General features: G+C 35.8%; 1 protein-coding gene across 1 annotated transcript; it reads right to left on the minus strand.

Annotated features, from left to right (window-relative positions):
- Positions 1–2,280: 2,280 nt before the first annotated feature.
- Positions 2,281–27,003, minus strand: UHMK1 (U2AF homology motif kinase 1). Its single transcript, XM_061183171.1, has 8 exons — positions 26,584–27,003; positions 24,969–25,261; positions 24,140–24,331; positions 22,144–22,238; positions 16,581–16,657; positions 16,332–16,430; positions 12,958–13,046; positions 2,281–9,401 (listed from the first exon to the last, which is right to left on the minus strand). Exons 1-8 carry the CDS (start codon positions 26,849–26,851, stop codon positions 9,255–9,257), a joined length of 1,260 nt encoding a protein of 419 aa, XP_061039154.1. The 5' UTR covers positions 26,852–27,003; the 3' UTR covers positions 2,281–9,254.
- Between the last annotated feature and the right edge of the window lie 793 nt (positions 27,004–27,796).

Genomic DNA, 27,796 nt, shown 5'->3' on the forward strand with positions numbered 1-27,796 from the left:
TGCTAAGACTCAAGGATTTGGGTTTTTCAGATATACAGTTTTATGCAGTAGAAGGAAATGAAAAACCCAAATTCCTTAACTGTAAGACCACATACACTCTTTCACAAAAATAATTTGCCATATCTTTAAAAAGTCCAAAGAAAGTCTACCCTTCCAAATTGTTTACATGATTCATTGTCAATGTTATTATTCACGTGTCAATAGGTTAACATTTTATAACTGTTCCCTTTTGCTTTGTAATTTTAGTAGAAACTACCAAATTGTCATTCTTTGAAATATTGAAGTCATCCATAACCAACTGGCTGCCAGATTCTACAAACTCATTTTCAAATCAACAAACATTTATTGGGCAATTACCGTAGTCCAGCATGGTGCTAGGTGCTAGGGATACAGATCAGAATATGGCGACCCAACGTCCTCAAGGAGTGCACTTCGGGCAAAACAAAATGGTAAGTCTAACCACACTGGAAATACATGTATACAAGTACGAAGTTGGCACAGAAGCATTAATGATATTTTGGGGGAGGTGGGAAGTTGGGGGTGGAGTTTAGGGAAGATAACTTGAGAAAGTGACAATTGAGCTGTTTTAAAAGATGAGCAGGATTTCATCACACAGGTAAGGTGGGGGGACAGAGAATTGAATGACGTTTTGATAAGAAGCTCAGATACAAGAAAAAGCATGAAATTTGTAGAAAGATGGATAGTTTAGTACAGACGAAGCATAAAGTATAAACAGAGGAAATGCAGCAAGATTTGTAGGAGGAGCCAGATTGTGAAAAATCTTATATGCCAATCTGAGGGAATTAGATATTATTTTGAAGGCAAATGGGCAGGTAAAGAAATAGGAAATAATGTGAAGAATTTTTGAAGCGGGGAGTAGCATGATCAGGTTTATTTTTAAGAATGAAAACTGTCAGCATTGCGAAGCAGAGGCTGGGGGCATGAGACTAAAGATGAGGATCTTGTGAGAAGCTAGAGTAAGGAGGAGAGATCAAGGACTAAACTAAGTAGTATCAGAGGAAATGGAAAAGGGAAGATGGATCAGAGAGGAATTACTGGGTTGACTAGAAGGCAATCCAGCATAGTGGTGTTAAGAACATAATTTTAGAGCCAGACATTCATTTACCCACTATGTAACCATAGGAAGTAAGATCATCTAAATGTTCATTTTCCCAACCATAAAATGAAGTGAATACCAGTACCTTCCTCATAGGCTTGTGATTAAGGATTTAGTGTGGGGGAAAAAATGATAATGTACAAAAAGCATTTAGCACAGTGCCTGGCACAAAATAAGTGCTCAATTAGTTACTAGTTTTACTGCAACTATCAGGGAGAAGGAGGGATTGAGAATGATTCCCAAGTAGCTCAAATCTGGTCTAGCTTTTCAATCCTACAGCCCAAGTCCTTTGTTTAGACCAGTGCTTCTCAAAGTACGGTCTCCAGACCAGCAGCAACAGCATAATCTGAGAACTTGGTAGAAGTGCAAATTCTCAGACCCAGCAAGAACTACAGTTATAAACTTTAGAGGTGGGGGTCCCGCAATCTGTATTTTGACAAGCCCTCCCAGGTGATACTGTTATATGCTGACTGTGAGAATTACTGACTTAAACATTCATTTTCTCAATTCTGAGCTCTTAAAACAGTCTCTTAGGGTATCCCTCTCAGCAGTCTCTTTCCCTTGAATTCATCATACAGAACAGCCACAGGCTTCCTAAAAAACATGCCACTCCTAGAGAGACCAGTATATGATTACCACCTCTAAGTCACAGGAAATGTTGGGCAAGTTTATTTAACCTATTTGGGCCTCAGTTTTCATATGTAAAAGGGAACATTAATCATGACATAAACTATCTAAAATAGTACCATCATCTAGGAGATGCTCCACAACTGATGGTTGAACCTACTATCTCACACTGTTGTCAGAAATTAAGTCACTTGATTAAAGTTATCCAACTTGATAAAAGAACCAAGATTAGAACACAAGTCTCCCAACTATGAATTCTGGTTCTTTTCCTGAGATAAGGCTGTTTCTACATTATCGAGAACATTTATTCCAAAATAAAAAATTATGTACTATTTTCAAAGATGAAAAATCACATTCTTTAGAAATGAATGAATGAAGCTACATGGAAATTTTTCAATGGTAGCTCTCAGTAAAAATTAAATCATAAAATAAGTATACTTACCTGTTATCTAAACTTGAATATTTATACTAAATACAGAAATATTTGAAATAAAAAAGCAATTCCTTTATTTTTAAGCTTTATTTTATCACCCTTATCAAACAAACACACATCAGAAAGCATATCAACAGTGCATCTTATGGTAAGTCAGTTTACAACAAAACTGAACAAGGCAATTGTGTTTACAGATAAAGTTTTCAGCAAAAAACTATATGCAGTACAATTAATTGAAACGCAGTGTCCATACTTTTTAGGTATATAGGAAAGTGGAAAATAAAAGTTCTTTACTACTCAGCAAGAAAAAACAGGTTTAAAAGACTTGAAATCAGAAATATAGGGATTTGAGAAAAGAACTTCTTGGTACTGATACACATCTACATTTATAGTCCCACTTAGTTATTAAAAAAAAAAAATCACAAAATAATAAGACATCACCAAGAACAGAGAACCATAGTGCCAAGAAATGCCAAGACAAATACGCTACTGAAACAACTGGTAGAAATGTTACAGACAACTATTCACTATGTACTGTAATATTCTTGTAGTTCTGAGGTGAAGGTAAACCAACAGGAGAGAATACTCCTTATAACTGGCTTTGGTTTAAGTGATCGTTCACATTTTTTCTAACCATACCTCCTAATCAAAAACATAGCAATTACATGTTATTGAGGGAAAATAGTAGTAGGTTTTAATATTCACAACCAGCCACTCCAGTGCTGATATGGGAAGCCATAAACTGTTAAAAATCTATTAATCATAACTGGATTTCAAAGAGTGACCAAAAGATAACAAAGATGGAGCCCTTTGGGGGGGAAAAAAATCCCTTCTACCCCAGATTTGCCACTGTTAAGAGCATATAAAGGAATGTTAAATTACTGAAGATTTTTTTTTCAAAAAAATTAAGAATGAAGGAGTTAAATCCTGCTGGAAAAAGATATGACAGCTTTACACTCTGCAAAGTAAATATTCTACAGAGATGCAGCTTAACTTTTTTTTTATTATAATAAACACTACTTACTTCATAAGGTGCTATAACACTGCAGCTAGTGCATACTAATGCCACCCACTGTACCCACTGTGCAAAGGGAAATAAGGAGATGGCTAATCCCGTTTCTTTCTGATCCTTGATTTGCATAAGTGTTGATGTATACCAAATACACAAAAGATGGAGTTTAACTTAAATATTTATTTTTAAAAATTAGACCAAACTGAATATGGATATTTAGTCTGATCTCATACACTCTTAAAATAATTTTCTGGGGAAACAATGATGAGGAATGTGTAGAAATGGCAACGTTTCTATGTTACAGGTACCAAACCTGGATTTTTAAAAATAAATATCATTTTTAGGTCATAAACTATATGAACAATTAATAACACCAATAAGGAAGCTATTTTCTTCCCCTCATCTCTCTGTTTTTATTACTTATCTTTCTCTTCTTTACTCTTAAATTTGGCAGACTTCTGACAACTCATGCTAATAAAATAATACAGCTATAGATAATTCAAATAACTGAAAAGATTTTTGAGTCCATAAATGCATGATTTTGGATGTGTGATTTAGAACACCTCACTACATTTGCTTTTACACACTCACTGTCCTGACATCATGAATACTATTAAGGAGAGAGCTTAGAAGGGGAAAGCAATTCCAACCTGGGATAGAAGTGACTATGAATAATTCTCTTGCTGACAATCAAGAGTTTATGATAACAAATAGCTCTGATGTTTACATAAGGGTTTCCCAAAAAGGAACAAAAATTTTGACAATTCCAGTTTTGGGGTTTTTTTCTTCAGAATGTGACTTATTTTCATTATACAAAGTAGTATAACAAAAGAAGCTCTTTTCTGCACAACACAACAAGGATCAATGGTCATATAAGGCAAAATAAGACACAAAGCTTCTCTCTTTGCTTTTAAATTAAAATACCACAAAGCTAGGTCATAAAACATACATGACTTTCAAAAAAAAAATCAGTTTTCTTTAGGATATTGTGACAGCTACTCTATGTAATGGGAAATAACACTCAGGCAATCATTTGATAAATTTCCCATGAATTCCAGCATTTATGGTGTCACAAACATAACTGCCATGATTATGACAACTCTCTGAAAAGCACAAATAAAGCAAATAAAATATTAACCCTTCTAAACAGTATAAGGGACAACAAAAGTGCTGACTTGTAGGAAAATGAATAAAAACTTCATATCAGGAAAACAAAGATTGTGTAAACTATATATCTTATATCCTGAAGATCACCTTCATGACCACCTATAAAATAAACAATTTCCTAAATGCTCTCTGGTTTATAGATATTTCTTTTACAGCCCATTTCTCCTATAAAATTGCAGCAAAAATAGTTAAAATTGTTTACCTTCTTAAATATCCATAAGTACTTGTCAATCACATGTCACTGTGTAAATCTATTGGTCATTCACTGTGTGAATTTAAAAAGCAGTGAAAGACACTGGAGAGGGGGAGGTGGCTAAGATAACAAACATGATATACCCTGTGGTGTCAGGTAGAGAAGAAGCTAACCTAAAACAAAACAAAATCTTTAAAATTTGGGGTACTTCAAAAACTAAAACATCCATGTTCCTCTATAACTAAGAAAATATAACTTACCCAAATATACCATAAGAGGCTCAGATGAATTCCGTATCATAGAGATTCAACAGTCTTATATTCATTGAGAAAGCTAGAAAGTAATACTAACCTGAAAAGGCTAACATCTCAAAGTAAAGGTGATTTATTGAGCACCTTAAGAAGAAATGGAAATTCTTTTGAGCTAATTGTGACCAAAGGCTGGTCTGTATTGTGACCACACTTGACAAGAAATAAATAAATTTTATCAGAGCTAGAGTAATAAGATTTGAAGAAGGAACCTAATATTAAAAATGGAACTAGATCCAAGGAAGAATTTGATTCTGCCAGATAACTCTGGCTTTCCATTATATGTAATATTGGGGGGAAAAAATCAAATACGAATAGTTTTACACATATAAAAAAAAGGCAAACCCAGGCAATTTTGGAGTTTTACATTAAGTGACTCAATCCAAAAGTTATTCCAAGGAAAAGGCAAAGGAGCAATAATTATCATCATTTGGGAAGCTTTCACCCAAATGAGTTTTAATATTTTCCAGGAAACACAAGGCACTTGCTTAAATCTTTGACTGTCTACACATCCACCAGACTAAAAGTCATGATGCAATTCCATCTGTACACTTATCTGAATAAAGCCACCTAGCACGTACCTTTGCATAAAAGTCCAGGTAAAACACGTGGTTACTGAGTGTCTCCCCCACTCCCTCACCCAGTAACTATGTTATTATAATTATCATCAGTTACTATGGTGCTGATTTTCATTCAACTATAAAAAATAAAATGTCATGCTGCCAAGTATAACTAATAGTAGAAATTATGTAAGATAGGCCTAATTTTATAAGGTCAGAATACAAGCCTAAAAAGATAATGATGCCAAAATGCCAGTTACCTGCATTTGAGGAATAACTCAAATGAGCCATAAAACAGCATTTGAGTATTGTAACTCTGACTGTAATTCATTCCATAAAGGTAACTGATTCCCTTACCAGGGTGAAAGCCCAGTGTACTAAGACAGAAACAAACCTTATGCTCATAGTTTCTTCAACTTCCTTTACATGGCAGCACTCTTTCGGGCAGCATTCCTTATAATAAATTTGCTCAAAGGTTAAAATATAAGTATAAGCAATATGAATCTAGAAGGCAAGTTAAATAAGAATTGAGAGATTTTTTAAAAAGGTTAATTTAATATAGCTCAGCCCTCTTTATTTAGCAGCTGGAATACCAAAAAGAAGGCAGTACTTGTCTCAATGAAAACAAGGAGAAGTATGAGTAAAACTATATTTATGGTTTTGTTCTAAAAGAAGCCTAGTATTGGCTCAAGGCATAGCAGAGAGGGAATTTTTCTCTAAAGAGTTTCTATACTGATGGCCACAAAACAAGGAAGACATTCAGTAATAATAAATGCAATCTCTTATTCCAAGAGGCTCATTTTGTTACTCCTTTAAAATGCAGCAAATAGTTTCTTTTAGCAGTGCTATCTTTCACTGGGGTGTCCAACTCTACTTATTCTTCTCTAAATATAGCATTAAAGTTTTGAAAGTAGCCAAGTAGCCACCTCCTCCAAATATGTTCCCAAAGAACCAAAGATTTCCTATAGAATTATCAATTTACATGCCTTTTTTGGGACAAAAATGTACCATGAAAATACCATGGAATAATAAAGAAGAAACTGGAAGGCAAGAGGGAAGGAAGCACAGATATTAATTTAGGGAAAGAAAAACTACCTGAGATAAAATTTTCCCAAAATGGTAGGGGTTAAGTGACATGAACCCTCACATGTTTACCCTACCTCTCAAAAAGAAAACTTCTGTCTTTAAAACTTCAAGGAATCAAAATCTTTGTGTATATATTTCATCCTAAAGGATCATGAAAATTGCATCATTCAATATTTGGTTCAGGTTTAAAAAAGATAACAAGATTAAATTTCTTATAATATCAGAAGAGGGAGGGAGAATCTGCAAATGTCATCTTTGGTAGTAATGGGCTAAGAGCTATAAAATAACAATTTAAATCAAAGGAGGCACCTCCATTCAATTTTGTGGCTTAAATATAAAATATTTAATTCGATGCATGGTTACTTAGGCTCATCAATTATTCCCTCAGCTCCCTTAAAATCTAGTTAGCATCTTCTGTAATAAAATTCTACAGTGTTAAACACTACATATACGCATGAATACATCAGCAATAAGAAGACGATCAAAGAATGCTGTGAAATTCAGCATCAAGATGTTAGCAGCATACTGCAACATTAAGCTTAGAAGCCTACCTGCAGTTTATTTGTAAGGATTTTTCTTTTTGGTGATAGTTGGGGGAGGGAGAATGAGAAAGGTATATGTGCTAACCTAGACTACTTGCCCTTAAAAAGAATTCATTTGCATTCTGTGTTCATCAGTATGTATGGAAAGACCTGCTGTTTTTAATCACCATGGAAGCTGCTACCATACAAACGTTTATGTTTTAGGAAAGCTTTGGTCTCCACAATACTCTGTTGAATTTTTATTTGAAACCAAACCAGCTAATCAACCTCTGAAAAGGCCATAATGAAAAATAATAGCTCTTCCTTCTAAGGGCACATATTAGAAGCTTACTCTACAGTTCTCCCTTGGGCGCCACGCCACAGATCTTTTGGCAATTCATTATACCAAATTTGGCTTCATAACAAATATTAAGGAGAGTCCTGAATAATTAGGTAACTGTGAATAACTAAAATATCAAATGGTAATTGTCTCAACAGGGTCAAGTAATTCATCCTCTAAGACATAAATTCTTAATTGGGCTCTCAATAACCTGCATGGCACACACAAGGAAAGACTATATGAGGAGGCTTCCAGCAGGGAAAGGTATAAAAGCTTTTTCCTTAGGAAAATAAATAAATAAATAAATTTTTCATTTAGTTAAGAAAACAAAAAATTCATAACCTGTATACTTTTCTTTTTTTGTATAATCAGTGCTTTATAAAGGTTTCCTAAGATTTAAACCTTTGAAGACAATCTACTGTAAAGTGGGAGGAATCCATAATTATAATTCCTAAAACCATGTAGTCAACCTGTGCCCGTGAACTCACGAATACTAGTTTCCTCTATTGGGGGACACATGAGATTGCTATGAACCTTTTTAAGAATTCTTCATAAGTTTTTCTTCTTTTCTATTTCCACCTTATTATAGCTACACCTTTCTTAACTTCCTTGTAATCAGAAGTCAGATCACCTGACCACCTAGGATGCTTTCCTCTAACTTCTCTTCAGCTAAGGATAGAGATAAAGAATGGGGGAAGAGGAAAAGAAGGAGTGGGAGGGAGGTGAGAGAGAGAAAGAAAGAAAGAAATAATTCTTGACTATGCGCCCTTTGCCTATTTTTTTTTTCCTTTTCCCTTCACTGAACAACTAATTCTTTCTTTTTGACCCACGTCAATTTTCCATCATAGTAGACAGAACTCTATCTTGAGAAATTTTACAGTGATCCTAGAAGATTCAGTTCAAAACAGATGAGCTAATGCAGGGTCTAAAGCAGACTGAAAGAAGGGGCAATTTATGTGTACCAAAACTTTTACAAGAGTTTTCTCACTTTAAGAGAGTTTCAGTGTAACCCAGTTTAGACTTGTGTGTTCTGGGCCTCTCACGAATGAACTATTTTCTCATTTCATTCTATCAGACAGACCAACTCCCAAAAAACTTGTATCCTAAATCTTACAGATATTAAACAGGTAGGGAAGAGATGGGCATAGACTGTATTAACTCACAAGATTCACACTATAAAGAAAGCTACTCAAATTTTCTCTAATCTTTCACACCTGCACACTCACTCGAGCATACATACTGGACATAAAAATTGTGCAAGATCAAGCATTAGCTTTCTATTTTAAAAGCCTTAATTAAAAAAAAAATGTAGATAGGCTCACTGCAGTTTCTTTAAAGGAATATTCAGTACTACAGTACTCCTTTAAAAAAATTCATAACTCAGTGTTAAGAACACAGTAGGGAATTGCTGCTTAACAATTACTTAACATTACTGAGAGCATCCAGTGCCAACTACAGATATCAATAAGGAAGACCCCTCTGACAACATAAAGGAATAATCTGTAAGTGATGTCACCAACTCTAACAAATTTGTTAATAATATTCACTACAACATGATATTATTCATCCTCGCTTCATGATCACATGAAAGAGTTAATATCTTTTTAGGTTACATACTGAAGAGCAGCACTTGCCCTACTGCACAAAAAAAGGTTGCCCACATGGATGCTCTAAACCCCCTCAATGTATAGCTGAGAGGTCTTGTCCTACTCAGTGCCAAATGTCTGCAATGCAGTCACTGCTTGAGCAATGGCTGCACATCGGTAGGATTGAATAAATATACAAAGTATTCCCTTAAAATGATAAGGGGGTACTTCTGCATTCAGATGTAGAATACAATAACCCAGGAAATAGAAGAGGAGAAACAGGAAATAGTCCTTAGGTTACTGATTAAAGCAAAGTTTGATACAGATATCCCCTCTTGTAGGCACTCAGTGGGTAAAATGTAGCCACAACAAACTTCCCATCAAACATCCTTCCAGTCAGTAATTTCTGAGCAGCTTTGGAATCACCAGCATTTGCATACTCAACAAAGACCTGTAAGAGGACAGAGAAAACAAAGTAACTTCATTTTTATCAAAATTGTTTTAGAACAGTGCTTCTCCAACTTTAATGTGTGTGTGTGTATATATATGTGTGTGTGTGTGTGTGTGTATATATATATATATATACACACACACACACACACACATATATATATATGTATATATATATGAATCACTTGCGGACCTTGTTACAATGCAGATTCTACTTCAGTAGATCTAAGGTGGGGCCTGAGTCTCTTTATTTCTAAACAGACTTCCAGGTGATGCCAATGCTGCTGGTCCATGGACCACATTTTTGAACAGCAAAGTTTAGAATACTTCCTTAGAACTCATTTCAATTCTGAAAAATTCCATCAAAACATACATCCTTTTGTCAAGTTCATAAAGGAGTGCTGAATAGTGCTAGACACTTGCTGAAGACAGGGCTGAACAGCCCAGAGAACAACGACATTTCAACAGTGTCTCAAAGAAGATTTGCAGAAGCCGCAACTATAGTAAGGAAGAGGTTTAAAACTAGGTAATTTCCTTTCCCATAGGTAAACGAAATAGCATAATAATTTATTAGTTCTTTTTGATGATCTAAAGCAAAAGTTACAGGGAGGTGACATGACTTGAAATGACTTGTCCTCAGTTACCCGTAAATATGTGAGCCAGGAAAAGAACTGCCTTCCCTCCTCAGTTGTATGCCTCATTTGTTACATCAATATTCTTCAAACTGAGGTGCGAGCATCCTAGGACACTCAGAGACTTTCAAAGTGGAAGCAAGAATAGACAGTTTTAAGGACATCAATTTCCAGATTCTTAACTTTCATTTGTACCTTTTCCTAAAACTGGCTCTACCTAGAAGTTCAGGCAGGTTATCCCTTTTCATTTCCCCTTTCATAGGAGCCCTTTTCCCAGCTGACGAAGCAAAGTTATTACCAAAGGGCATAAAAACCTTCAGGGCATAAAAAGAAGCAATTTCAAACACAGTACTTTTTTTAATGGACTGTTTCTTCATTGATAAACAAAGCTCCATGCCCTGCCTATGACTGGTCACTCCCTGTCTCATGCAAATATTTCTGTTAAGGATGATGTGTGACATTAGACCTAGGATATTTTGGCCTGTGATGGGATTTTCTGAATTCATATTTACTGCAAAAGGGACAGGCAGAACTGATTTCGTCTCTTCCATTCTATGACATTTTAAGCTATGCATTACTCTTTTTTTTTTTTTCACACACACACACTGTATTTTATTTTTACAAGAGATAAATAGACTGACACCAAGCATTGTACATGGATGACCACAACAAAATACGCATTACTCTTGAACACAAAGTAGAGACCATCCAGTGCTAAAAACTGATGCTCATTTTTTCACCTTAGATATACTTAGTATTTTATATCTCCTTTTCTTACCAAAATAAATGTGCTTAGCTGTAGTTTCAAGCAATATATACTTTTTCACTAAATACAAAAGGAAGATTAGATGATGTCCAGTGAGAAAAATGAAGCTCTTTCTGATTTTTTTAATTTGATTCATAATTACTCCAAAATCCATACACCAAAGTTCAATAAATGAGTAGACATGCACTTATAGAAGGAATACCAAGCTTTCTATAAGATTCCTTGCTTCATAGATAACCTATAATTTTACACATTACATCATTCTGAACTAAATAAAGAGGAAACATATTTTATAACTTACTATGTAATTAAATAATTATTAGAGCTCTATCATTTTAATCTTGACTATTTTTTATAATTGTAAGATGCATTCCCATAGTCTACTTCCCAGTATTTTTTTAATATTCCTTAAAAAAATAACATGTTAATTTGAACTGAAATAGTCAAACTGGCTTTACCAACTAGGCAACAGATATTTTCAATAACCCAAGGAAGTTAAATCTGTGATTCTAAGAGTTTATCAAAAGTTGCTTTCACTCTCCAGTGAATGTCAGTAGAAGCTTCTTATTTCTTTTGGTGATAAAGCAAATGTCTTCTTGCTCATAAAGACTTATTTTTTTCATATCATCTTAAAGATGGATACTTCTCCCCTGAAAATACTCCCCGTTTCTCTATGCTGTGTTTCCCATTCTATTTTGACCACTCAGACTAATAACGAGTCAGATCACATTAGTCCTCAATTCAAAATCTTCCAATACCTTCCCTTCTCATTCAGAGTAAAAGCCAATGTTATCTCAAAGGCCTACAAGGCTCACTCTACTTGATCTGTCCCTTACACTCCCATACTTCCTTGATCTAATCTCCCACTACTCCCCATTTTTCTCTCTCTGCATAGCCACACTGACCTCCTCAAACCTACCAGGCATACTCAGGGCCTTGGAACTTGCTGTTCTCTTTGCTGGAATTCTCTTCCTTACCTCCTTCAAATTTTGACTCAAGTGTAATCCACTAGTCCTTCCTCACCTGCCTATTTAAAACTGCAATCCACCCCTCCACAGCACTCTTTAAATCTCTTCTCCAATCTCTTTTTCCCCATAGCACTTTTCACTATATATTCTTTTGTGTTTTGATCACTGTTGTATCCCAGTGCCTCGAAAGTAACAGATGCTCAATAAATACTGGTTGAGTAAATAAGCAGCAATGATGTATTCAGTATGTTCCTGACACTGAATGAGGTAAGTGCCATTATTACTAGACTGGCAATAATAACTTTTCACTAAGACTAGAGTGAGATTTCTTTTGTTTTTTTTTCAGTTGCCAAGAATTTTCATAATATTGAACCATGAAAAACAAAATCTACAACCAGAGGTGATTTCACCCATCAGGGGACATTTGGCACTGTCTAGAGACATTTTTGGTGTCACAACTGAGGAGGAGGGTGGAGGGAGGGCATCTAGTGAGTAGAGGCCAGGGATGCTGCTAAACATCCTATAATATACATGACAGCTCCCCCAACAAAGAGTTATCCAGCTCAATGTCAATGGTGCTGAGGTTGAGAAACACTTAGAGTAAAACAATATTCTGTTTTCTGAAAAATAAAAAAAAACTACAGATAAAAGAAAGATTTAATTTAGGATACAGAGTTTTCTTTAGAAACTGTGATCATAGTTTTAGCCTATATATTTTATAGATGAAAAAACTACGGTTCATCACAAAGCTAGTCAAGTTGAAACTGGAACTCAGCTTTCAGGATTCTCAGTCCAGTGTATTTTCCTTGTTTAAATTATCACTGATAATTCTATTACAATCAGAATCCAACCTAAATGGTTTCCTAACTGTACTTAATTAGAACAAAATTGGGCCAAGTATTTCTGTAGCTGACCCTGACCTAAATTAGCATATGATTCAGCTGGCCTGTATATAATGGCTTAAAAGTAGGTTAATATTTTAAAAAAACAAATTTTAACTGATAAAAAAGTACATGCATATTATAGAACTTTTGGAAAAAGTGAAAAGTACAAGAAAATAAAAACAGCCATAGTGCAAAATTCATAATCCCTAGCAACATTCTGTGTACATCTTTCTACAAAATTAAAACATTTTGTACAGGATTTTAATAACCTCTGAATCATTCTGGAATTATGAAAATATTCACTTACTTGTCCTCTGCCAGGATTTTCTTTTGGAACAAGCAGAGACACCACTGGTCCATATTTTTGACACTCCTCTTTTACATCTTCTACAACATCTGGTTATTAATAAACACAACAGTAATCAGATGTAATTAACGAGCATTCATTATTTTCATATTTTAAATTAAAGAATTCAGGAATCCATATCTAAGTAATGAGGTCATTTTCTATAACTTCTAAAATTAAGCTTAAGTTAAGAACAATATAAATTCAATGCATTTAATAATTTTCTTTTTATATTTTAATTTGTTTTGAATAGTTAATACATTCAAGTGATTCAAAATCCACAAAACTAGTCTCCTTCCCACTTTCCAAAATGTCATTCTGTTCCTCTCCCTGAAGACAATAAACATTATCAGTTTCTTCTGTATCCTTCCATAAATCTTATAAGCTTATACAAGCAAACATGATCATATATGCTTTAAGTAAAAAGTTCCAATCTTGCTTTTTTAAAATTAACATTACATTTTTAGATCTTTCAATATCATTACATGAAATTTTCTCATTTGTTTTTATGGCTGTGTAGTATTTCACTCTATACATGGTTGATAAATTCTCTAATGTGTCCTACTGCTGAATAATTAAACTATTCCCAAGCTTTTTGCCATTATAAATAATACTGTAATAGATAAACTTGTACATATCTCATTTCACTTGTGTACTTCTAAATTAACTTTCTAGAAATGGAATTGCTAGGTCAAAATTGATATGAATTTGTAATTGTTAGAGTTACCATTTTGCCTTTCATAAAGGTTCACCAACTTAAACTCTCTCCAGTGTTGTATGAAAATATGTTTTCCTGTACCTCACTCACAGGAGGGTTTTTATATATTTTCTTCACTGTCAATGTAATAGGTAACAAAGATATCATAGTATGGTATTAACATTTCAATAAATGAGAATGAAATATGTGTGTGAGATACATTGTACATCCTTTCATATAAATTGTCTATTTGTATCCTCTACCCATAATCTACTGGCTTGAATTATAGGGATTCTTTCTGTGGTAAGAGCTGTAAATATTTTGTCTTTGGTGGTTTATGCAAGGTAAAATTTGTTGAATTAAAATTTTACCTCTACGGAGTTTTGTGCCAGACTAGTAAAAGGCCTTCCCCACTCCAACAATATATATATTTTTAATCTCCCATGATTTTTTAGTTATATTGTTTCTCCTTTATTCTCTCCTTCCTGCCTGCTCTTCTTCCATCCTTCCTTCCTTCCCTCCTTTCTTTTTCTTTTTTCCCTGTTTTACCCCCTCCTTTACTTCTTTGTTTTGCTTTAAACTCTAACCTGTACATGATTTGCAATTTATTTTGGTCTAAAGTGGAAGGTTTGAATCTAACTTCTTCCCCACCACCATCAAGATTACAAGACAGCTGTCCTAACACTTATGATTTCTAGCAAGGCAAACTTACCTAAAACTAGTGTTATTTGAAGATGACCTTGCTAATTAGAACTAACAAGGCATTTAATGGTACTATATAGTCTGTTGCACTTTAGTTCACATAAGACTCTTAAACAGTAAGATTTAATAGCAACATTTAAACATTTCAATGCTCAATGTATTTAGAAGTAGAAAAAAGGTGTTACATAGCAATATACACAGAATAGAGTAGGTATAGTCTACCCTAACATTTATTCAAGAAAGTCCAAGCTTGAGTTTTACAGCAATAAAAATTATTAGGAGGAGACAGAATTAAGTACAGTAGGTAGACAGACTTAAAGGACTTAAGTAGTAATTTGAATTAGATGCCAAGATTATTTAGAACTACTGTACCATAAGGACCTGATTAAAACAATGCTGAGGGCAAGACTATTCTTTCAGATAAAAAGGCATCCTAAAAAGTAGAGACTGGAGATTCCTACAACTGTCACAGATTCAAAGAAATTATGTTTGTTTCATTTGTCAGATAACTATACAAAGCTGATTTACCCTTACAAGAGACAGTATGGTAAAATTAGCTTCATCTGTAATGGTTTAATTTTCCACAAAGAAAATGTTTAATACTAAGCAATTGATATTTTTATGTTTGGTCCTGCTTTTTAGTCCATTCACCACTCTGCTTCCAGAATGCTCTTATTAAACACAAGTTTGACTATATCACTCTCCTAGTTTAAATTTTAATAGCTCTTTATTGCATTTAACAAAGAACAAATATTTATTGAGTACTTCTCAGAAGCCAGGGACTATTCTACCCCTGACGCAAAGTTCTCTTGTGTAGTTTATATTCCAATATTACTACCTCTGGGATTAAAGTCCAAGTTCTTAAACACAGCAAACAAGTCTATTAGATATCTGTATTCTGGCTACCTCTTTAGCTTTAACTGACTGTTCCCCAATAAATATCCTAAGATACAGTCATACCAAACAATTTGCTGTTCTCTGAACATGCCACACTTTCTCTCATCTCTATGTCTTTCAGCTACTTTTAGCTCAACCCCTCAACTTTTAGCCAAGCAATTCTCAGATATTACCTCTGTAGAGATGCCCATTCATGCATCACTCAGACTGAGTTAAATACCCCTCCTCTGCCTCAGTACATTACCCTACCTTCAGAGTTATCAAAACTATAATTGTTTATATAACTGTCTCCCCTATCACACTAAAGACAGGAAATAATTCCACAGTGGCAAGTATATACTCAGTAAATATGTCTTGAGTGAATGAATTATTAAAAGCAAAAAAAGAGAGCTAAAAGGAGAAGTGAAAGATTAGGGCAGGACTAGAATAGACAGGGAGAAAGAAGTTGCTGGGAAAGATAGCCTTCTTTATTAATTTTGTAAAGACCTATGAGATGTAAAAGAGTTGAAAGGACCTTAGGAATTGTTTTTAGTGTACTCGAACTGCTATAACAAAATGCCACAGACTGAGTGGCTTAAACAACAGACATTTATTTCTCATAGTTCTGAAGCCTGGAATTCCAACATCAAGGTGCAGGCAGATTTGTTGCCTGGTGTAGACAGCTGCCTTCTTGCTGTATACTCACATGGCAGAGACAGAGAAAAAGAGAGGGAGGAGAGAGACACCTCTCCTGTCTCTTCTTTTTTAAAGGGCATGAATTCCGTCATGAGGGCCCCACCTTTACGACCTAATCTAACCCTATTACCTCCTAAAGTCTCCAACTCTAAATACTATCACATTGGGGATTAGGGCTTTGTCATATGAATTTGGTGGGGGACACATTGAATCTATAGCAGGAATCAAAAAGAGTACTTTAGAGATCATATAGTTCAATATCCTCACTATATAAATTAGTAAAATATGAGAATCTTACGAATTGGTATGACTATTCCACACAGTTAGGAAAGACACATTAAAATATAATTTAGGAAACGCTGACCTTCATATTCCTCTTCATTCTCAAGATAATCATCATCCAGCACATTCAGCAGTCTTAGCACTGGAGTAGGAAGCATCACCAAATCTTCAATATGAGGGGCTGTTAAATTCATTATAACATGGTTAAATGTAAACTCTCCCAAATAAATTGATGACTATCAGGCAAAGGAGCTTGGGAATATAAATTAGTTCTGATGTCTTATTTGATCGTAAAATAACCAAGAAAAAGATAAAGACGTATACAACTTACCAAAAGGAATGCTAAAGAATGGGCTGCACAATGCCATTTCAGCAGGAATTCTTCTGCTTGGATCATCATGAAGCATGCTAAAACACAAAAATAGGTATCTTTACAATTTTTGTCAAATCTTTTGAAAATGCAGCCATTAAAGAAAATAAAAATGTCTAAATGTTCACCACAGCATTAATCATATTAGCATGACTCACTGAATCATTCATCTACAAAAAAATAAATGCTATTTATGAGTAAATAGTTCAATAAATTATTATATATACCTAAGACATAATATTATATTTTAATTTAAAATCTTTTTGATTAATAAATACAACATGGGAAAGTGATCCACACTCTGTAACACTAAGTGAAAAATAGCTAGACATAGATTTCGGGTAATCCAATTTAAAAAAAACAAAAAGAGGTGAGATGACTTTTGAGCCTTGTCAAATCCCCCTAATAATAAAGCAACTTGATAGCAAAATCAAAAATCTATGGACAACATCTCTAACAAAAGTAGGTAACCCCACTAGACTCCAAAATACAAGAGGCTAGGGAGAAACCATCAATAGCAGTAGGACTTGCACCACATTGGCATGTATGTAGAAGGAAGCAGACAAAAATAACAGTTAATCTGATGAACCAGAGAAAAAAAATAATCCCAAAGAACCAACAGGTATTCACTGGAAAGCACAGTTAGCCAATTTGAGAAAAGCAGCTGAAACTACCAGGGGTTATACATTCTAATTCCAAGTGAATGCAAGGGGTCCTCTGTAAGACCTGAGGGGGCTGAAGTAATCTAGACACTAGAACCTCTCAAAACCAACCAGCTGAAGCTCCCTTCCAGGGCAGAGTCCTGCAAAGAAAAGAAATCTTGGGAAGAGAATCCACATTGATGGGGTAAATAAATTGAGAGAGAAAGAGACAAAGACACCAGGAAAAAAGTAGGGAAGGGGAAGAGCCAGGAGATCTCAGGAAAAGAAAAAAAACACTTTTTCAAAAAAAAATTACACAAAACAACAGAAGAAGGAGCCCTGTGTAGTTAGAAAAGCTACACCTTCTTCTGTAAGTTAAGGAAAATGAATTTCATATAAAAATGAACCATATTTCATATGAATTTCATATAAAAATGAACCATGCAAGACATGACCACAACACAGACGAACACTATAACCTACCATTTCAAATGAGCTAAAGACATTTTTTACAAAGATACAAGATATGAAAGAGTAACATAAATCAAATTAGAAAATTTCAAAAATCAGATAACAGAACTCAGGAGAAACAAAAGGAAAAAATAATTTCATAAAATAAGCTTAAGTTAGAAGAGACACAAGGATGAATAAACACAAGAGATAATGTCTTAAAGACAAACAAGGCAGAAAGGAGAAAATATTTTTAAATAAAAAAAAATGAAATAAAAAAAGATTCAAGAGAAAGTGATAATACTGAATAGAGTCAAAGAAAATCTAATATATATAGAATGGGAGTGCCTGAAGGAAAAAAACCAAAGCGAGGGAACAAATACTAAAAACTGTAACTTAAGAATACCTTCATAAAACAAACAAAAAGATCTGAAACTACATATTTCCTGAGAATATAGACCCTAGAAAAATCAAAATCTATTATTCCGGTAAAATCACTAGACTTTTAAGAAAAAGATGAAATCCTCAGGGCATCTAGGCCAAAAGACCAAGTGACTTTTAATACAAAGACAGAGTGTCATCAACACGCTGTTTTCAACAGCAACACTATATGCTAGAAGAAAACAGAGTACAGTTGACCCATGAACAACTCCAGGGTTAGGGGCACGCCCCCTCCCCACAGTGTAAAATCAATGTAACTTATAGCTGGCCCTCCATATTCACAGTTCCTCTGTATCCACGGTACTGCAGCCGCAGATTCAACCAACTGCAGATCATGTAGTAACATACTATTTACTACTGAAAAAAATTCATGTATAAATGGACTCTTGCAGTTCAAACCCATGTTGTTCAAGGGTCAATTGTAATTTAAGACACTCAAGAAAAGTGTCTGCTAAGGATTTTTATACCCAGGTAAACAGACTTTCAAGTATAATAAGCACAGTTTAACTATTATTAATATGCAAGGGACTTCCCTGGTGGCACAGAGGTTAAGAATCTGCCTGCCAATGCAGGAGACACGTGTTCGATCCCTGGTCCGGGAAGATCCCACATGCCGTGGAGCAACTAAGCCCATGCGCCACAACTACTGAAGCCCACACGCCTAGAGCCTGTGCTCCGCAACAAGAGAAGCCACCGCAATGAGCAGTCCCTGCTCTCCGCAAATAGAGAAAGACTGCGTGCAGCAACGAAGACCCAACGCAGCCAAAAATAAATAAATAAAACAAATAAGTTAAAAAATAAATAAAACAGTATTTTTAAAAAAATGTTAAAAGAAAAAACATGCAAGAACTCAGAGAATATTAATCCTATGATCAAGAGAACAAGCTTCAGTAAACTAAAATGACTAGAGAGACATCAACACAAGGATCAGTGATGAACATTAAGTATCTAGTTACACAAAGAACTGAGATTAAATGAGAGTGTTTGAAAACAGAGTGCATAGCATGTAATGGCTATATAATCTGACAATGCAGATATAACTATTTTTCAAATGAGGGAAGAATGGGAAAAGCATATGCAAAAACATCTGTTTTCAGTAATCTTACTATACCACTATTATTGAGACTGTTTTAGTGTAATGTGGAATGAAGCAAATGAGTAATTATGAAATACTCTAATCTGGCATTCTCTTTGTCCTTAAGAACCAGAATTCCTGACATAAAAGAAAAGAGAAAGAGATGTAAAACAGAAGAAGTAAAAACACTGTGGTTCTGAATTTAAATTGGACACATCAGTACGAACTCTGTCCACTTAATAGGCCTCGAAACAATGACCACCCCAGTAGCAATGAGTATTCTTAATACCCAGATTGTGGTTTTTAAAATATCATTTCCTACTAAAAGAAACCAGGCTTCTTGGAGAAATGCTACTTCCAGGTCTGGGGCAGGAAATGTATACTTTGAACTAGTAACATCTTACCAAACCAGATAAAAATGAAACTATTACAGATAATAAGGTCTGCCAAAACCAACTTGCAGAGGCTCACATTCATCAAAGATGGGATAATTTCAGCTTCAATTAGGATAAGAACTGAAATGGATTGAAATATACCAAATATATTTAAATTCACTAGTTAATAATGATACTTTGACCTTTCAAAAAGGGGATGGTCTGCTTTGGAAGATGACAGGGAATCAATTCATTATGAAAACAAGTCAAGAGAATCAAGCATTTATTTTGTCTTAACTAAATGAAGAGAAAATGACATAATAAGAACATCACCATTCTACAACCCCTAACAAAGTCATGGATCTAGGCACTGAGTATTAACAGTTCTTAACACATAAAATGGAGATGGCCACATTATGTGCTGACATAAAAAAACAGAATACCATCTATAGTCTGGAAAAAAAACACCCTCTAGATACATACGTACAACTACCAATTTACAGAAAATAGGGAACTATGTTAGACTACACTACAATAACACAATCTGTAAAATTCAGACTGCGGACAACTATACTGAGTCAACAACCCAGGCTGTTCAACAAATAAACAAAGGAAAAGGGAGAGTAGGAGATGGAAAGGGACCTTTTAGAGTAAATGAAACTTAAAAGGGATTTGTTTTTTTTTAATAGAAGGGCAACACTAAACCATAGTGTTTAGGGATGCACACTTAGGTAATAAAACTATAACGAAAACAAGGAAGTAATAACCATGAAAGTCAGGGTAGCGGTTACTTTTAGGGAGGAAGAAGGGGCTTGAGATTGGGATAGGGTATGCAGAGGACTTCAGGAGTAGCTGGTAAAGTTCTAATTCTCAACCTGAATAGTGGATACAAGAGTATTCCTAAGCATTCACTAAGCTACACATTTGTTTTCAGTATCTATGTTTTAGTCTACAATAAAAAAAAAGGTTCAAATAATTTGCATGCATACACAACAAAATATGAAGAAAAATACTGAAAAGAAATACACCGAAGTGCTAACAGTAGAAAATGAGTTTATAATTTTTATTTTTCTTGTCACAATTTTCTATAGCTTCCAAATCTAGTATTACTTATAGAAAAAAGGAAAAAAAAAAGGTATTATTAAAAACAAAATAAAACCAAACCCCTCAAGCTTAAATAACAAGGTCAATGGTAGAACTTAGACTTTTAAGTCTATCCCAGAATCCATTACATAATTTGACTTCTATCCTAGAATCCGTTATATAATTTTACACTGCCTCTTTTCAATGTAAAATGCAACATTTAATATCTAGTATCAATCAGATACTGACAGCTATTTAAAACTACTGTAATTTGTAAGACACACACACACACACACACACACACACACAAATAACTGCAAGTAAAACTGGTGACATCTGAGTTCCATGGACTGTAATGTCAATTTCCTGGTTTCGATATTGTACTAGTTTCATAAGATGTTACCACTAGGGGAAACTGGGTGAAATCAAAACACTCCATCTGTATACTTTAAGCAAAAAGCTCCATAACCGCCTGACTCATTTCATTATATACACATGTGTAATATTAATTATCTCTGATCAAAAACCACAAACAGTGTCATTTCCTTAGACACCAAGATTTATAAAACAATCATGAACACAAACAACACAAATCACAAACAACAAACATATAAAATCAATCATGCCAGATAAAAACAGACACCTTCACTTACAATAACTGACGCTAATCAGAACACCCTCCGGAGCAACACCTGGCCCAGGAGTCACGTGGACCAGCTTTCTCAAATAAGTTTGACAACGACTATCATAAGGGCATGACTAAGTTGCCACCGAATCTGAATGGCCGTTAAGTTTACTCTGAGAAACAAACATTCCTGGGTAGAAGGAGTGGACTAATGAGCAGTTGTAATGAAGCTTTAAAAACCAGTTTGGAGAAAATTTAAGAATAGGGTACACATCCTTTTAATTAAACCATTTGTCAGAAATCATGTTTTGTCAATTCAAAGAAAGTCTATTTTATGTCACTACATTTTTAAAGACAGGAATTATTTTTATATTAAAAAACAATTTAAAAATTAAAAAAAAAACAACACTGTATCTGTCCCCAGAGTTTTCAATGGTAATTATTTAAAGTATAATATATAATTACTTTACTTGAAACTTTTATTTGGTAGTCCAAAGTAAACTTAGTCTTTAGTTAATAAACACCTATTCTCTATCATATATAGAACTGCCAGAGCTACGAAAGGCCCAAGGTACAGTGATCCATCATCTATCTTCCACTGAATAACTGCTAGGAAGAGCCTAATACCTGGTACTCACCAGGAAAAAAGAACACTCCTTTGAAAATAAATTTAGTAAACCAACTTGATTGCTTTCTTATTAGAAGCTAGCCTGTATAGAATATCTAAAGATTTTTGATTCTAAGGAAGGAAAAGCTCTACATGATTAAGCAAACCAGAAATAATAATATAAATCCATTCAGAAAAAAAAGCCAGTTTAAAGTACATGTAACATACCTTTTGATAAGGTCTCTTAGGTGATAGGCTGGAATTGCGGCATTCACCACTGCTTTACTGGCAAATATGTGATCAATAATAGCAGAACTGTTTGCCTGAAAAGATGGAGAAAAGTCTTCCTTTGGTTATTCAATTCAGTCTGTATTTACTGAGTACTGGACACATAGCACTGAACGTCTGGTAAATTAAATGCAACAGAAAACACGCTCTTCTGAGAGCTTACAATCTTAATGAAGGAGATTGGTACATTATTATAAAACTTCTAGAGAAGAGGAACATTTTTTCTCCATTCTCAGTACCTAACACTCTATGAACGCTTACTAGATGAATGAATAAAGAAACAAATACCAAAGCAACCACACAGAAATGTAGTTTAATGCAAAATGGGAAAGTAAATGTGTGCTAGGTGAGTCAGAGTGTCTTCATGATGAGTCTTCAACTGGTTTTCAGACAGAAATAAAATAAACTATCAAAGAGAAACCAGGACAGTATTTAAAACTTGCATCTGTCACATTATTCATACCTTAAATCCTTGTGGAACATAACATTTTCTCCCTGAGTACTGTGGAAGTGTGTACATGAGTAAAAAGACCCGATATCATCATCATCACCTAATACCACAGGCCACACGCTATGCTAGGAACTAGGTATCATTTCTTTTTTAACCTCAACACTGTTATCCTCATTTTACAGAAAGTAAACCATAGCTTAGTAAACCTAAATAAATAACTTAGAGGTGGGGGAAGATATAAACCCTAGAGGTTTAAGTTCAGAGCCTATGCTCATACTCGGCAATTTTGCCTCTATACAAAGTGATAAAATACAGAATAATGATGCTTATATCTAGGAGACAAATAATGGGGATTGCTTTAGTACACATCATGCCTCTAAATTTCACCAAAAAAATGCCCAAATGTGATTTAGTTCTGATTGGCTCTGGCTCAAGAAGAAATAGTCCAAAGAGCTCAAATTCAGTCAAAGCTAAATGTAGAAAATTGATCCGTTTATCTATATTAGCACTAGAGAAAGAACAACGGACTGTTTGGGGTACTAATGATAAAGAATGATATTGGTTTTACTCACATGGCAGTACTTTTTTTGCCAAAAGTAAGCATTAGGTACACCCACTAGGCTATTAAAGTATTCCTTCCAAGAACTGCTTCACCAGGTATAGATGATTAGGGGTTTAAAAGAAATAAAACTCTGTATGGTATAATGGCCACACACTATGCATTAGATGCTCAAAAAAATACTTGTTTAATATCAAAACCAATAATAATTCTTAAATATTGTACTGTTTATCAAACCTCTAACATAAAGGATACTGATATCATCACAACATTAGAGCCCCAATATGTTGGAAAACATAATGTAGTTAATTCCTAACTCATGAATATGCGAAAGGTTAATTCCTATGTCAGAGGTTTGGAACTTAGAACCCATGTTCCCAAAGAAACAATGTTATTAGCAGCACTTTCTCAGGATAGTTCACATACAGAATACAAATAAACACGAAGCAGAGTGGAACTGTGGACAGAACACTGAACTTCTGAGTAGGAGGGACAGAATTGGGGGCCCAGGTCTAGAACATCCAGTTGTACTATCTGGAGCTAGTGGTTTTACACATCTGTGCCTCCAAGTTTTCATTTGTAAAAGAATAACCAATATCCATTCTAACAATCCTCATAGAATAGTACTGTATTAGTAATATTTTAGAATACTACATTACTAAACAAATCACTTTTGCTTCTTTGGGGAAATGCATTCATTCAAGCACTTACGACATGCCAGGCCTCAGCTAAAAACAGTGAGCATGCAATGCTCACTAGCACATCTGTAGCTACGGGAGTGAGGAATGGCATTGAAGGTAACATGAATGCAGTAAGAGGAATATGGAGGAGATGAAGCAATCAGCGTCCTCGAAGAGAATCACTATAAACTGAGTACTCTTACATTGGGATTAAGGACCCCAAAGCAAAACAGTGGTGCAGTTTACCTTCCATTCCTGAGATCTGACTGTATGTTTCAGTTTCATTCCTGAGAACATTTCCAGTAAAATGATTCCTAGGCTCCACAGATCAACAGCTGAGGTACATTCTGTATCACTCTGCAGGCCAGCCTGGGCCAAGCAATTCTGCAGTTCTGCTTCCGGAGCCCGATACCCGTCTGTCTGAATGTACTTTACATCCTAAAGAAGATGAGTAAATATTATAACCAATCAAAAACTGCCCACTTTCCATCCAACCAGTGTATTTACCTCTCTGAAAGCACAATGAGCCACTACCAAACTGAATGTCAAAATTTTGAGTCCTTGGCTACCGCAATGCTTTGGTTCATTAACTGGGTAGTTCTCAAAGGCAAGCTGTACACTTTCCATACAACTGCTCATTTCTTTAGATACTCTCTTGCCTGTCAGACACTGCTGATAAATAAGGACACTCTGCAAAGAGCTGATAAACCATAGAGAATGGAGAATTTGCCAGAACTGTCACATGAGTTCTGCCATTAGACAGAGTCCCAACATTGAAGACACCAGTAATAGTAATTCAGCAATTAACCAAATGCTCAAAGAAAAAAAAGTCTTCTATGTAGGTAAAGTACTTTTAATAATTCCACAGCCCTCTTGTACTAGCTCCCCCTACCTGACCCAAACATATATCCTTTTTTAATGATTATGGCAATGAAATTCTTTTTATTTGCTTCATCCCCAGGCACTTCAGTATTTTACACAGAAATATCTCTTAAGTCTCTACTAAATCACCTCTGTTATTTAAAAATATTTTGTTTAGACCATTGAAGGGGTGGGGAGAGAAAGTATGTCTTACCTGATTGCCCTCTTTGAAGCTAAGTCCAAAGTCAATGAGTTTAAAACATTCATTCTCGGCACTCCACAATATATTACGTGGTTTGAGGTCTGCATGGACATAACCCTCATGATGAAGAAAAGCAAGGGCCTCTAGAACATCTCTTGCACAATGCTGTATCATCCACATGGAACAACCCTGGTGACTGGAATATAAAAGCAATTCCGAAACACTGACATCCAGGAGTTCAAGCAACAGACAGCGTGATGGCACATTTGGAGAGAAGTGGATTGTAAAGACTCCATATAAAGTCACTAGAAAAAGAAACGAATTATAATACTTTAAAAACCAGACTCCGAGTAAGTGACCATTAAAGTAGATACAAATTTGGGGTAGTCTAGATAAGGATAACTTTGATGAGCAAGCAAGCCACTGTAATTTATTTTTCCCATGAGTAAGATTTTTGGGCAACTGGGTTACTTTAATAAAATGAGACGACCTTCAACAGCGGATTACTATTCAAAGATATTAAACATGGCACAATAATTCAAATTGTGTTTCCCAAGCACTCAGGGATGGGTGAATAGGCACTTAGGGTGCCAAGCAAAAATGATCGAAAGAAAAATCCAAATACTAAGTACTCTTACGGCAAATGTCACAACATGCAAAATCAAAACTGAAGATTGTTTCTTGATCCAAAATAGCACTCTATAATCTAAATATTAAAAGGAGAGATTGAGACTTTCAAGATGGCATTGTAACCTAATCTTGTAGAGATTCAACAACTCCTTAGGCCTGCAAAAGATTTCCGTCTTAAATACTCGGGTTATATACACCATTTAGCAACCCTTAAAAAAGAAAAGGAAAAAAAAAAAAAGCAACACTAGTGTTAAGAAATTCTTCTCCAAATGGTAATGTTAAAAAGGTCACCTTCAAATTAAATATGGATCATGCTTGCCAGGAAATAAGACATTTCTGTACTAACCAAAGCCGTTACTAATTATAAGCTCTCTGTTGGTATAGTAACAATGAAAACTGTTTTCATATATCAATCATCAGTAACCATTACATATCTTACATTCCGGATATCTGAATCATGAAACATGGTCTTACCTGGGTAAAAGTATAAAGTGCATAGGTATAATTTTCACACTTCCATAAGGACTACTATGTAAAATTTGGGAGTCATTTCTCCCAAATCCACACTAAATATGTATCAAGTAACACCTATATGGGTTATTAGCACTGACGTCACAAGTACTAGAAATATTTCCCATTTTTCACTGGTGTGCAAAGATTAAACAATTTCCGTATAAGACATTACAATCTAGTAAAGATATGCCTCCTTTCACTAAAGAAGTTAATTCTCTGTGCTAATAGGTGCGGCATTCTGCAACGAGAACTGAATCAAAACAGAATTTATTGAGCATCTACTACGGGCAAAGCAGACCACCAACTCCACCGTTATTGCAGAGTGAAAGGGGGACGGGAAAGGGCCCTGGACCGGGTGATAAGGACAGGGCCAGACCCACTTGTCCAGCCTAAAAGACGGAAGACGGGAACGCCAGGCTGCGAGAGGGAGTGCATGCTTGGACTGGGACCTGGGCAAGACGAGAAGGGAGACAGTGGCAATTACCGATGTTCCTGTGACCCTGCAACTGCTCCAGCGCCGCCCTCTCTTTGCGGAAACCGTACTCGGCGGCCGAGGCCGCAGCCCCGGTGGTGCCCGGCGGTAAGAACTGCTTCAGAGCGCCGGGGGGCGAGCCGGGTGTGCCGCAGCAGCGCACACGATACACCGAGGCCGAGGAGCCGCTACCCAGGCGGCTCTGTACCTGCCACAGCCGCCCGAAGGCTTCCAGAAACCGCGGCGGCTCCGCGCCCCACGCGCAGCCGGATCCCGCCATCGGTGCGGACTGAGGGCGCTGACACGGAGCTGACGCGACGCCCAGGGCAGGCCGGCAGGGCCCGCGGTCACATCTCCGCCTGCCGGACCAGCGGCTCCGCAGGGAGGGGCCTGCAGCCGCCTCACCGACTGCCGGGACCTCCGCTCGCCATGACACCGGAAACCGTAGGCGCCGTGGGGGGTGGGGGTGGGGTGGTCCCAGAAGCCGGAAATGGAGGAAGAGCCAATCCTGCAGGCTGAAGGAGGCGGGCCCAGAAGGGGCGGGGTCTAAAGTTGATTAGAGGAATTAAGGTTTGGAGGAAGGGACTGAGGTTGAGAGATGTGAAACTTTCTTGGGTTCTCACTGTTCCAGGCCCAACGTAAACCGCTTTCATACACGTCACCTGAAATTAAAACTGCCCCTTTTTCTTGTTGAGGCACCTCACCTCAGCACTGGGAACCTAGGAAAATAAAACCCCGCCTACATTTCTCATAGCCGGGATCCCAGAGGAAATACCCCAGTTACTAAAGGAAAGGGTTTAACACCACTTCCACACCTATGGTCACTAGTGGCTATAATTCTGGACGCCCAGGCCTCTGTGCTCCTCTTAGTCTACTTTGCCTGTGGCTGCCTCATCAAAAAGCATCCAGTCCCAGGCAAGTCTTCAGATGACTGTAGCTCTGGCTGAAATCCTGACTGCAAACTCTTGAGAGACCCCTAAGCTAGAACCACCTATCTAAGCTACTTCTGAATTCAATCCTGCAGAAATTATGGCAACAAATGTTTATTATTGTTTTAAGTTGCTAAGTTGTGGAGTAATTTATAATGTAGCAGTGAAAAAACTATAAACTAGAAAGGAATAAATTAATTAATGTCTGCAAAATTTAACATTGTTGCAAAATTGCTTTGTAGACTAGTTGTATACATTTATGCTCTAATTAGCAGTCAGAGTGCGTGACTTACCAT

This window comes from Eubalaena glacialis, chromosome 3, assembly GCF_028564815.1.
Source record: "Eubalaena glacialis isolate mEubGla1 chromosome 3, mEubGla1.1.hap2.+ XY, whole genome shotgun sequence".
Classification (NCBI taxonomy): domain Eukaryota; kingdom Metazoa; phylum Chordata; class Mammalia; order Artiodactyla; family Balaenidae; genus Eubalaena; species Eubalaena glacialis.